Raw genomic sequence first — 12,545 nt, 5'->3', positions numbered from 1 at the left:
TGTGTGGCTTTAGTCTGGAAACATTTGCTGTCTTCTCAAAATAAAATCAACATTCTCTTTAGTTACCTTAAAACTGTTCCAAATATATGCATCTCAAATATTTCTAAAACAGGAAATAAATAGTAATTTAAAATTATCTTAAAATAATAACAATAATAATAGCCTAATATTATTCCAGTCCAAAAGCTGCAGGTACCTTTCTTCAGAAATTTTGAATGCAATGTTACATCCGATTAAGTCCCTAAAACCTTCACCGTTTCCATTTAAAAAAATAAAAAAGGTTCGATATCTTATAATGTTTTCCCTGCAACAGGAAAAAAAAACAGATTTCAAACAATTCCACTACATTTGTAATATCACATATAAGTAACATGATACACCATAAAGAAACGAATGAAAAGAACTTTATTCCAACGATACAAAAATGTCATCTGAGTATTTACATGTCCTCTAGCACTGTGAAGTGCTGTTTCTGCGTTAGTTCTGCTTCATGGGTGCTGGGATGTTAGCAGAGGCTTGCTCCAGGTATGCCAGTGGACCCTGGGGGAGTTCTGTGGGCTTCTTGTGTTGTACATTAATGTCCTCCAGGACCTGCTGCCAATGGCGAATTTTACTCAGGTGTTTCTGAATCAAGGCCTCTTTTCTCTGGAGCTCATTTCTTAACTCGGACACATCCTGAAAGAGTGAGTCAAATTTTAATACGACATCAGCACTGACAAGGCAATTTTAAAACATTTCAACATTGATGCAAATCTTTTATGCTCTTTTTGGAAAACGGACAAATCCTTCCAAATCGGATGGCCTTTTGGATCAAAGGAATGACTTCTGTGCATCACACAGGAAATACCAAGTGGCATATTTAAATCACACTCTTCAAAAATATTGGCACGAGCAATGAAAGGTTCTTTTTCAGGATATTTGCTTTAGGTGTCAAACAATGTGTCAACTGTGAGGACTAGGTAGTACAATATTTAACAATTGCTACAATATTTAATATCTAAAAACATTTCAAAGTTATTTTCCTAGAACTGATTTTCCGAAACCAAAAACAGATGCTGGAAATAGCGTGGATGTTGGAAAGGTTTACTGATTTTTGCACATTGACACAGGTAAAAGGGGAACTGCCATTTTTTTTTATTCCAGGGTGAGAAAGAGTCAGCATTGAATAGCGCGTTTCAAAATGCAAAGAAAGTAAAATGCACATAACAACGTGCAAAACTTTGAAATTCACATAACAAAATAGACCAAATTTCCAGGTATGCGCAGCTCCATATTGCCCTCATTGTCTTTGATTCAGAATGAGGCAACAAAACTTCCCATAATGCAAACCAGCCCTATTACATTATAAACAGGCATGCTTGTGAATACATCTCTTTTATTGCAATAGAAATATTGCTCTTAGTCATAAAATTATGTCTTAAACATTATTATGATACAAAGGATCACTTAAATTGTGAAGGTCGATTTTTTTTTCTATCAAGCACTGAGATCACCCTCTTTTCATTGGATGGTTTTTATAGGCGAAAATGGAACCTGTTTTGACCACACATTTCAGTTCAGTATCTGAAACAAAAATATATTTCATATTACAAACTATCAGGCTTCATAATCACGTAAACTCCTAAGCAGAGTCAAAATGTCAATAAACATCCTATCCCAAATTAACTATTTGAAAACTAATCTATTTTTTTTGCAATATAAGGCAACATTTTCAGATACTTGAAACTACTGTTGACTGAATAAGTGTAATTGATTTGAATTCAACATATTGACTTCAAAACAGCTTTACCAACAAAAACTACTTATTAACTCTGCATGCAGGTCACGCTAGAACATTTCTGTAGTGAAACATCTGCTGCACAACCTGTACTTATTCACTCGCACATCGCATTACATTAGTCTTTACAGTGACCGCTGAGCATGAAGGTGAGCTACACATCACAATTCATGGGAACTCTCACTCTTGCCCGTGGAGAGACCAGCGATTTGCAACAACATGGTGACCATCCAGTACTTTCAGAAACTTCACGATTTTGTGCTTCATTTGAGACTTCCAAAAGTTTGTGATACCATCAATTAATTTTTGTTACCCAGAATTAATAACCAGTCTGAGAAATTGGGACTGCAGTTTCCCTATAAGCAGTAAACTGTAGAACCTTAAAATATTCATATAAGTCTACTGATAGAATGATAAATACCTCTACTTGTCAAGATTTTAGAGGCGAAACATGTGCTCCCTCTGAGAAGACCAAGCCAAATTCAACTTCAGCACAAGAACCGATCATGAAACTGCAGAAGGGGCACAGAAATAAGGCACACTTAATTTAAACATGGTCATCTTACCTCTTTTACAACTTGCTCTGGTTTCTGTACAGACAACTGTAATCTCTTCTGAAGAAAGAAGCACTCAGTCTGTCTGGCAACATCTAGGAATTTCTGGATACACTGGTCTACACCTTTAAAAAACGTTTTGATGGAAGGTATCACTTCAGTGCTGTACCTTATTAATAAATTAATTAAAAGAATGTACAGATGAAGCAAGTAGAACAAAAATCTAAACCAGTAAGTACTGTAAAAACAAGCTGAAAGACAAATCAAGAACACTTATGTGGGATGCAGCTCTATCAAAAACTATGAGAGTAATCCCTGAATTTAACAGTGAAGTACAAAATTAAGGTTAAGAAATTCACCCAAAGCTCAGATCTGTTATGAATAATTTATTTTTTACAACACATGATGCTTCATGAACTCCATTACAAAGATGTACCAGAGTGCATATAAAAAAACATACCGACAGAGGTCTCACCTGTTCGAATTTCTTCCTGATCAGTGCCATTTACGTAGTCTTGACTTACGAGGGATGCAAAACATGCCTAAAAGTGAAAAAATAGAACCATGAAATCAAAGTCTCTAAACATCAATATTAATCACACTTCTGCAAAACTGCACTGCCCACTGATTTACAGGATACACTGGCTCTATGTCACTGCAACTCTTAAATGGCAATAAGAAGGAGGGAAAAATAAATAAAAAAAACAAACAAAACTTATTCCTTGGACCGAAAAGTAATCTGATTGGTAAGGATTTGTCTTCCGTCCAAAAAACCGCATCTGAATACAATACACGTTGAAAAAGTATACAACACAGGGATATATACTAATTGCTACGCCTGCTTAGATTTGTGTTCTTTTACCCACGTATTATAATCATCGCTTTGGCGCCATCTACTGCACAAAGCGCTCATTGGGGCTAAATTAAATCTAAGGTACAGGTTTTTACAGTCTCCGTTAATTAATATTAAAACCTAAAAATATGGCCTCTACCTACGATAATTTGTATCCAGCTTTTAAGTATAGTTCTGTTAAAATAGTATAAAGCTTATATTATGTATTTGAGAATAAACGATCTGCTGGTTGTTTTCTTCGGCTAACGTCAACGATGTGGTATATTAAAAAGAAAATCAACAATCAACCCGTCACCCATCATGCAGAATTATGGGATTAGATTCTCTGCTTCGATCCGAGTTCCACTGCAAAATTTCTCTTTGACAAAACAATTTTACAGCAAGAAGGGAAGAAAACAGTTTTGAAAAAAATTAGTTATCGTCTCTCACTGTACCTCGAAAGAAGCTTCCAGATCATCCACCAGCGTTGTGCTCTGACCCCTAGCCCCAGTAGCAGCAGGTAGAAGACCGGGTTGACCAGGGCCACCCGGAGCTCCCGTAGGATGGGGTCCTGGCGGCTGCTGCCCTGGAAACATCCCGCTCATGGAAGAAGCCATGGCTGCTGCTGAATGACGCTCAGGCTGCCCCGAGCTCTGCTGGGAAGGGGAACTTCCCGTCACATGACACACAGGCCGATTACGTATTTCGTGTGCGACTGTATTTAATCAAGGGGCAAGAGGGTATTTTCAAGATTCCCCCCCCAATGTCTACCCCACTTTACTATAAAATCAACCTGGAATATGTAACTATTACGGAGATAATGCTGACCTTAGTAATAAATGTCACACTAATGAAACACATCTGTTCATTCTGGGATCCATTTTTAAAGGTAAAATCACGTATTTCTAATTATTTCGGGAAATAGGAACCAAGAGCTTTTTAAGATGGGAAAAGAGGTGTGTGCTGTAAGATAGCAGGAAAATTTTCAGGAAGATTGGGGATCATATCTATAGGGAAATGCTTACGCTAAGGGTCATATCGACGGTACTATATTTTAAAGGTTCTCCAGCTATCATAAAATAATACAAAGATGGAAAGTCAGGGTCATCACAGTTTCCCATGGCCTGGAAGGTGAACAATCATAGCCAATACTTAGGAAAGTACCCCACAAATCCCTGCTTATTTAAATTGAATAATGGACATGAGTTCTACTGAACCCAACTGCTCATTTAATCCCAAATTCCTACAATTTATTACATTTGTTATGTAAAATACCAGAAAGCACTGATTCTACCCACAATTTGCCTGTTTCCAGAACAAACCTATTTTTTCAGACCTGTACACTCTTTTTAAATCTCAGGAAATACAGCATTATTAACCATTATTGTTCTGTGGCAGGGGGGTATATTTAGACTTTTTAAGTTTACCTTTTAAGATAGGTACTGTGTACACATGGGAGGCATGGTGGTGTAGCAGGGAGCATTGCAGCCTCACAACTCCAGGGCCCTGGAGTTTGTATGTTCTTCCTGTGTTCATGTGGGTTTCTCCCATAGTTCAAGGAAATGCTGGTAAGTTAACTGGCTTCTTGGAAAATCAGTCCTGGTATGAGTATGTGCATATTTCTGTCTGCAAGTCCTGTATTTGGAGTACCCCGCCTTGTGCCCAATGCACCCCGAAATAGGCTCTAGCTCCTCTACGACTCTGAACTAGATAAAGAGGTTATAAAATGGACAGATGGATATATGTACAAAAGTGTCCTACAACCTATGTCTTGTCTTCAATTTATTCAAGAGAAAATCTCTCAGACGGCAGACTTTCATAATTTGTTCCAGTCATCTATCATACAAAATACATGATTTAACAGCAAAAACCTTATAAAATGATGACCTCCAAAAAACCACAGTAACCATTTCCAAGCGGAAGTGTTACTACCGGTAAACTTTTATACTTCTTTACTCAGTCTAGCAGCAAACTCCACCAGAGTTCTGGTTGGCCTCCCAGACATGCCCTTGCGTAGATAGGGGACTTCATCTTTGTTTGACATAACTCCAGCTATATCCAGATGTGCCCAGTGTGGTGCCGTCACAAACTCCCGGAGGAAAGCTGCAGCAGTGCAGGCGCCTCCCGACCTGAGGAACAAGGGAAAAGCGCTTAAAAAGAAAAGCGTCAGGCTCTTTTCACTACCATCCCATCAAAATGGAATCCCAAAACGACGGTCCTGAGAAAACCATACAGTAATTCCACCAACAACAAAATATTATCTATCCTGCTAAATCGAATTGATTATAGGGTAATAAAGACTAAATGCTTTGACTCTGTGTGAAGAAGAATGGTTTGTGTGTTTTAGATGGTTTCCCAATTCTCTTCACTTACCGGCTGTATTTTCCAATGTTGTTCAGGTCTGCCAGCTGACTCTCTGTGACCTGCCGGGTAAAATGTTGGAAGAGAGGCATCCGCCAAACCCGATCACCAGTCACGATGCTTGCCTAAAAAGATGGAGATCGTTTATCCTTTTGTATTCACTTTTAATTTGTAGTTCAAACAGCTTCACAAATATTGAAAATAATTTTACCTTATGCAGTTCTTCCCATAACCAGTCAGAATTAGTAAAAACACCAGTAGCAGCTGACCCCAGAGCTACGTCCATGGCACCTGCATGCAAAACATGGACAGGAAATTTAACTTTTATCTGCATGATGCAAGCAAGAACTAAGCTTTTAACGAATGAGGTGACCCCTTAACACTAAACTAATTATAACAAGTTCTGAGTTTCAAATAAACATACCAGATAGGTTAAAAACCTTCTCTTGTTTGTGGCCTTTCCTAAGTTCAGACAAGAGAAGCAAATGTCAGGTTACCTACAGAGGTATCTTCAGCACTGTCATGGTACTCTGAGGATTACCAGGTTCACTGATGTTTCAATCCCTTTTAACTTACTTTCTAACTTATTTAAACTTAACTACTTTAGATACAAAAGCTGTTTTGGACATAGATTCCAAGGGATATGGATAAAACTCCCTCATTCATATAGTATTTTTCTGATGTTATAAGTGTGGAGAAATTAACTGCATCTTTTTAAGTCAGGCAGCTCTTCAGAGAAAGGAATGCATGTGATGTGCACATGTTGTGTCATAAATAACATTTTTTTGCTGCACATAACATAAATATTAACAAACAACGTTTAAATTTAGGATGATATCTGTGTGTGATTGCAACATATCAGTCAAAAACAAGGTTTTAACTGGTTTTCTAATTTATGCTACATTCAGAACCTTAAACAAATGATTTCCTTAGTTCCGAAAAGAGCAAATGTTATGCCAAAATGAATTCTCCTTGGGGGGATCATATGTTACTATAAGACCACCACATTTCTGCAAAACAGAAATGTCTATTGTCTAAGTAAAGCACATGACGGCACAAGTGACCATCTGCAACAAATGCCTTTCAGCATTTTAGCTCTGGTATGCAAACCTCAGCACAATATAAGCTGTATGCTTAGTTTCCCCCCAAAATTATTTTGATTGATATTGTAGTTTGTTTTGCTGTGACATACATACCTGTTAATGTTGCAGCATTGACTATTGCCTTGGGGTTAAAACCGTGTGCATAGCACAGAGAGTCTGCCAGTATTAACCGGCCTTCCGCATCAGTGTTATCAATCTGTGAGAAATTGAAGTACAGTATATATTAAATTAAATATATCTTTCCCACATCAAAGGAAACTGGATCTGCTATCAAGTTATCTAACTTGCAAAGCTGCACTGGATCATACAGATGAATTACTAATAATTTATGTTTTCACAAAACACATGAATCATGCATTGCAAAAGCATGGTATTAAATCACCTAATATGCCTTGCTTTCAAATATTAATTCTACAGCACAAAACCTGTAATTCTACAGGTTAACATACCGTACACAAGGCATCTATTCATAATTCTTATAAACTGTGGACATGCAGAAGGCCTATTCTTTCCTACTAAATCCACTTTGATGGTTTTGCACAACTCTGATTATACATATCAAATACATTTCGAATTCACAATGATTTCTTGATTCAAAATGACAACAATCCAAATGGAAATAATCTTATTACCTCACAGTCATCGTTTTCACTTCTCTCATACTCTCCCTTGCAGAAGTTTCAGTGGAGCTTTTGGCTATGATAAGCAGCCTTTTCTAGCACAGCGTTTCCTGTTATGTTTTTACATTTAATGTTTTTTTAACAGCCTGCATGCAAATTGCTGCACTTGTCTACATTAAACAACATCAGCTAGGTGTTTGCCCAGTCATGAATTTTATTGAAATCTTTTTGAATTTCATTATCTGCTTCTACAGTGACTGCTAATACTCCTGATTTGGTATCATCTGCAAACTTAACCAGTTTACAAAATATTCTGGAATCTACTGTAGATCACAGATATAAATTAAAAAGAATGGAGCAGAGAACTGCAAGGTTTCTTATGATATATTTTACAGGCTTTAAAGCAGTTATTATTTACTTTAAAATGTCATTTACAAACAGAACATTTACAGAATACTATTCAAGTATCTAATGGTTAATATACCTGTATTGTTTTTCCATTCTTTGCCCTTACTACATCACCAGGTTTATTTGCTTTGCCACTTGGCATGTTTTCACAGAGAGGTGCCAAACCTAAAAAATAATCAAATTAAAGTGTTGGAAAAGCATAAACATTTTTTTTTACAAACACCAGAGTTCTATAATTATGATTTTACACTTCGATGCCGAGTTCAATGTGCCAGACATGCACGTTCCTAGCGTTTTAATTACGCAGGTTAGAAACTCATTTTAATTAACAAGTAAACATGGAAATGTTCCTTCAAGATGCCTGTAGCTTTATAAAACATGATAGCTTGAAAACACCAAATTCACATATTCACAATCTATACAACACAATCTAGTTATAAAGCTCTTTTCTGGACACTCCACTCAAAAGCGCTTTACAGGTAATGGGGACTCCCCTCCACCACCACCAATGTGCAGCCCCACCTGGATGATGCGACGGCAGCCATAGTGCGCCAGTATGCTCACCACACACCAGCTATTAGCGGGAAGGAGAGCAGAGTGATGGAGCCAAATCATAGATGGAGATTATTGGGAGGCTGTGACTTGTAAAGGCCAATGGGAAATTTGGTCAGGACGCTGGGGATACACCCCTACTCTTTTCGAGACACGCCCTGGGATTTTTAATGACACAGAGTCATGACCTTTTATGTCTTATCCGAAGGACGGTGCCTTTTTACAGAATACTGTCCACATCACTATACTGAGGCATTAGGACCCACACAGACCGCAGGGTGAGCGCCCCCTTCTGGCCCCACTTACACGTCTTCCAGCAGCAACCTTAGTACCATCCAGGTACTGACCAGGCTCACACCTGCTGAGCTTCAGTGAACTGCCGGATGTGAACTGCAGGGTGACACGGCTGCTGAATGTCTCTCCTTCACCATGACTACAATCTTTTACACGCGCAGCACGCATGCCTTTCTTACCCACGATGTTGAGGGGGAGTTTTAAGGCCGCCGCGGTGACGATGGCGGCGCACACAGTCGCCGCTCCACCCATGTCGGCTCTCATGGCGTCCATGCCTGAAGAGGGCTTCAGTGAAATCCCACCACTTCAAAACAGGATCGCAAACAGACACGGTTCCTCTCGGGTCATAATAATCAGGCACCTACACGTAACTTAACAGACACGTGGCTCATCCTGGCTTGAACATTCCATGGACACATTTCGATAAAACCAGCTTACCACTCGTGTCAAAAGAGACCTTAACCCACACAAGGCTGAGTCGATTGCTTTTATTCCCTTGCATGCATTTGGGCACGGGTGTAGTGGTGGAAGGACCTTATCTGGGATTCAAAACTCAGAGTTAGTAAAGGAACAAGTAAAGGTTTATTCCATGCTGAAAGGAAAAAAAATGGATACACAACATTTCAGCCATGGAGCCTTCTTCAGCCTTCATAAGCCTTTACTTGTTCCTTTGCAGCCTACTCATGCCGACGTAGCCACCTACTTTAACGTCTTTAACCCAGAGTCATTAAGTCAGTTTGGGAGTAACTCAGAGACAAGTAAGATCTCAAGGTAGAATTATATCCCTTTTATAGGCAATAAAAAAACAAACTGCCTCCATAATACCTGTCAAAGGTTATTCCTTTTCCCACTAACACAAGAGGAGGCTGACTTGCACTGGAGCTCCCATTGTAGTGCAGTTCCAGGAACACTGGGGGTTCGTCCGAGCCTCTGGATACACTCAGGAAAGCTCCCATTTGGTGGTTTTCTATCCAGGACTTCGGCCTGGGTGAAAGAAAATGAGAAAGTAGGACTACAGAAAATCCAATTAGCAAGAAAACATAAAAAATGGAAAAGAAGAACCAAAGTTTGCATTTTGACTGAATGATCTATTTATTTATATATGGACATAAAAGCCCCAAAAAATCTGTTCAAAGGTGTGAAATCTATAGCAAGTACTGAATCACGTTTGATTCAGTAAACAGAATCAGAAGTTTACTTCTCCAGCAGTGACACACAACCCAAAGAATACAATTGGAAACGGGGAGGAAGATCAGTTATAATTAAGGGCCACTTTTCTGCACAAAGGATGTGGGTGTCTTGAATAAGCTCACGTTCCTCTTCTTTTAGAAACAGTTTATTGATTAATCTGGCATGCAAATAAACTAGCTGAATTGCCTCTTCTCATTTGTAACCTTTATTATGTTGTTTTAATTGAAGACTCAATTAAAAAAGTGCTGTACACCACTACCTTATATGTACTGTGACCTTGTCTGCCCAAGGTTTAAGTCTCTGCTGTATTGTCTCTGAAAAACACGTTGGGGTGATGTAGTTGGCAGGGGCCTCCATCAGATATCTGGCCAGATTCTGTCCTTCAGCATAAATCACTCCTCTTTCCCAAGCTGCAGCATCAGTGCTGGAAAACAGCATCAAATCACATTTACATTCATATATTTTAAGAGTCTCTTCTTATACAAAATTCATTGTAAACTTTAGTTTTAGACACATGAGTCAAGGGTAATGTTTTTGGAGATGTTAAATACATGACGCTTGTACTCGCTATCTTAACGCAGAACACTAAAAGAGGATCTATTACTGTGCTTGAACTGAAGGTTTCCACTACCTGCCATGTAGCTGTGTTGTCACCAACGTCTTTTTCTTCTGCTTAAACTCATCATACTCAAACAGCCCCAGAACAGCGCCCTCCGCAGCCGCCTGGGCATCACCACAAGGGTCAACCTCCACAACTGGAATCTCCAGATCTTGCAGCTGCCTGCAGCCAACTGAACACCACAGACAAGAGGATTCAACTCTTAGCTCACTTTATGAATCAGCTGTGCCCGAAAACACAGCCCTCAAAACACATGGTGTAGCGGTCCGAACAAAAATAGAGAAATACAATAGGTTTCCTTTGTCTTCTCAACATTTCAAACATGCATGAATATTGATCTTTCTTTTTTCATTGTTTATTTGTTTTGGAGTGACAAACATATGATTAGAATAACAACTGTTCTCAAACAATAGTTTAAGATGCCTCATAAAGATGACATGTAGCTTAAGAGTAATGCAGAGCTGCATTAAATGGTCACTGAAACTACCAAAAGTAGCAGATTTTACAAACTTAAAAACATACAGTAAGGTTTGTCTGGATAATGTTTCTTACTGTATTTTTAAAGGTTTACCTACATTATACTACTTTGATTTAATTAAATGTTCACTGAAACAATGATGTGAGAGAATTACTACTGGGATATAATGCAGTGTGAGATGATATGTATTTACCTGCTACAGCTGCTCTGATATTTTCTTTGCTGCCATCCCAGTTCTCCTGACTGCAGACTCCAGCTGAACGTTTACCAAGACCTACAACAACGAGGCTTGAAAAATCCTAAAACACAAATGCAAAAGAAAAAAAAGGCTTACGATGAATCAATCTGATTGGTTTACTTAAAATTACTCCCTTTAGAAAAAAAAAGGATTGTGTGCTTTCATAGGGCAGGTTAAAAAGAAAGAACAGTGGAAATTTCTCAATATGCCTTGTGCCATCTTTTGAAAGGAAATTACAAGCAAACATCTAGGTTTAACTAATGTGAATTCTCATTTCTTTCAAATTTTACAGCCACAGATAGTTTTTTTTTAAGTTTTTACCTTGTGTATGCCATAAAATACCCTGCTTTTCCCCTTTTTCACAGCTGGCCCAGATCTGAGAAGTGTGGAAGCACAAGAAAATACTGATCAGAAAATCAATTGTATTAAACTTTCTGCCATTTTTTCTTTTCATTATTGCGAAACAATATATTACATAACAGCAGATTACAAAATACAATTCTATATACTATATAATACTCTTAGTTATATTCAAACCTGCTGCATACAATTCTACACTAGAAAAAAAAACACATTTTGAATGCCATACAGATTTGAAAAAGCTCTGAAACTGGGAATCAAGACTTACACAGATAATAGCTGTCTCAGGCTCCCTGACAGAGACCTGTCAAACACCTCTGCAGCTTCTGTGAGGTGGAAGTCGTTACTTTCCTTTTCTTTTTCATAAACGCCAAGGACTAGGCCCTGTGAAAAGCAACACAGCTACAGTCAGTGTTTTACAATTAATGTAATGTAATGTAATGTTTCTTTATTAGCCCTATACAATTTCTTGCATTAGGAATTAGTCTTTTCGCATACCCCAGCTTTTCTCCATGGAGACACAGACACACAGACAGGGAGAGAAGCTTGGGGTCAATTACAGCTCCCCAATGTCCCCAGAACAGTTATTTCAAACCTGTGTTTTTGTACTTCCTGGTTAATTCCAAAATTATCTATTTTTTGAGGGTTTATATTTTTTGTATTATTTATATTTCTGGTTGTGAATCCAAATCTATGTGAACTACTCAAGATAAAGACGATTTCAGAACGCAGTAAATATGCTTAAAAGCAACTTTTGCAATATTCTTCACAGCAGTAAAATATGTTTATATAAAACCTGATACTGAAACTAGCAAAACACGTACTGCTGCAAAAACAATGTTGGTTTCAAATACAGATAACAACAGAACTTCATTTATCTATCCTGTTTTCAAGTTCAAAGTATAAAACTTACCTTCTTGGCATCGCATTTGTTCCGGGATAATGAAAATGATCTGTAATTGTTTGTCCTCACTCCCGAAAGAAGTGCTTTTCTGAACGGAAGCATTATACTTTACTTATTAGTTACCAGCTACAGAACTGCCTCATCCGCCTGCCCTGTATCATTCACTCTCACATGTACTGTACTTCAAAGTGTCAAGGGTTTCCCATTTTACCTACACGGCAGCGCTTTGATTCCGTCATTAACACGCGACACAT

The 12,545-nt window shown here is 38.2% G+C and overlaps 2 protein-coding genes across 2 annotated transcripts; both read right to left on the bottom strand.

Annotated features, from left to right (window-relative positions):
- Positions 1-388: 388 nt before the first annotated feature.
- med28 (mediator complex subunit 28) lies at positions 389-3,828 on the bottom strand. Its single transcript, XM_006629175.3, has 4 exons — positions 3,619-3,828; positions 2,807-2,873; positions 2,344-2,456; positions 389-675 (listed from the first exon to the last, which is right to left on the bottom strand). The coding sequence occupies exons 1-4, from the start codon at positions 3,778-3,780 to the stop codon at positions 478-480; spliced, it is 540 nt and encodes a 179-aa protein (XP_006629238.1). The 5' UTR covers positions 3,781-3,828; the 3' UTR covers positions 389-477.
- Positions 3,829-4,932: 1,104 nt separating this feature from the next.
- On the bottom strand, positions 4,933-12,528 carry lap3 (leucine aminopeptidase 3). The gene is made up of 13 exons (XM_006629174.3): positions 12,301-12,528; positions 11,656-11,771; positions 11,349-11,403; positions 10,983-11,088; positions 10,324-10,483; positions 9,952-10,116; positions 9,327-9,485; positions 8,681-8,805; positions 7,732-7,820; positions 6,721-6,823; positions 5,736-5,815; positions 5,537-5,649; positions 4,933-5,292 (listed from the first exon to the last, which is right to left on the bottom strand). The coding sequence occupies exons 1-13, from the start codon at positions 12,391-12,393 to the stop codon at positions 5,106-5,108; spliced, it is 1,551 nt and encodes a 516-aa protein (XP_006629237.1). The 5' UTR covers positions 12,394-12,528; the 3' UTR covers positions 4,933-5,105.
- Positions 12,529-12,545: the final 17 nt, after the last annotated feature.

The sequence above is a fragment of the Lepisosteus oculatus genome, chromosome 1 (genome assembly GCF_040954835.1).
Source record: "Lepisosteus oculatus isolate fLepOcu1 chromosome 1, fLepOcu1.hap2, whole genome shotgun sequence".
Classification (NCBI taxonomy): Eukaryota; Metazoa; Chordata; class Actinopteri; order Semionotiformes; family Lepisosteidae; genus Lepisosteus; species Lepisosteus oculatus.
The sequence above is the reverse complement of the archived record's forward strand: the minus strand, read 5'-3'. Positions and strand labels throughout refer to the sequence as shown.

Bases quoted from the DNA above. Each gene is read 5' to 3' on its own strand.
- med28 (XM_006629175.3), bottom strand. From the start codon at position 3,780: ATGGCTTCTTCCATGAGCGGGATGTTTCCAGGGCAGCAGCCGCCAGGA. The intron at 2,457-2,806 runs GTGAGACCTCTG...CGTTTTTTAAAG, and splicing joins TCAGGAAGAAATTCGAACAG to GTGTAGACCAGTGTATCCAG. The intron at 676-2,343 runs GTAAGATGACCA...TCACTCTTTCAG, and splicing joins CAGAGCAAGTTGTAAAAGAG to GATGTGTCCGAGTTAAGAAA.
- lap3 (XM_006629174.3), bottom strand. From the start codon at position 12,393: ATGCTTCCGTTCAGAAAAGCACTTCTTTCGGGAGTGAGGACAAACAAT. The intron at 8,806-9,326 runs GTATTATGGAGG...CCTGTTTTGAAG, and splicing joins AAAGGAATAACCTTTGACAG to TGGTGGGATTTCACTGAAGC. The intron at 5,293-5,536 runs GTAAGTGAAGAG...CTTGTTCCTCAG, and splicing joins AACATTGGAAAATACAGCCG to GTCGGGAGGCGCCTGCACTG.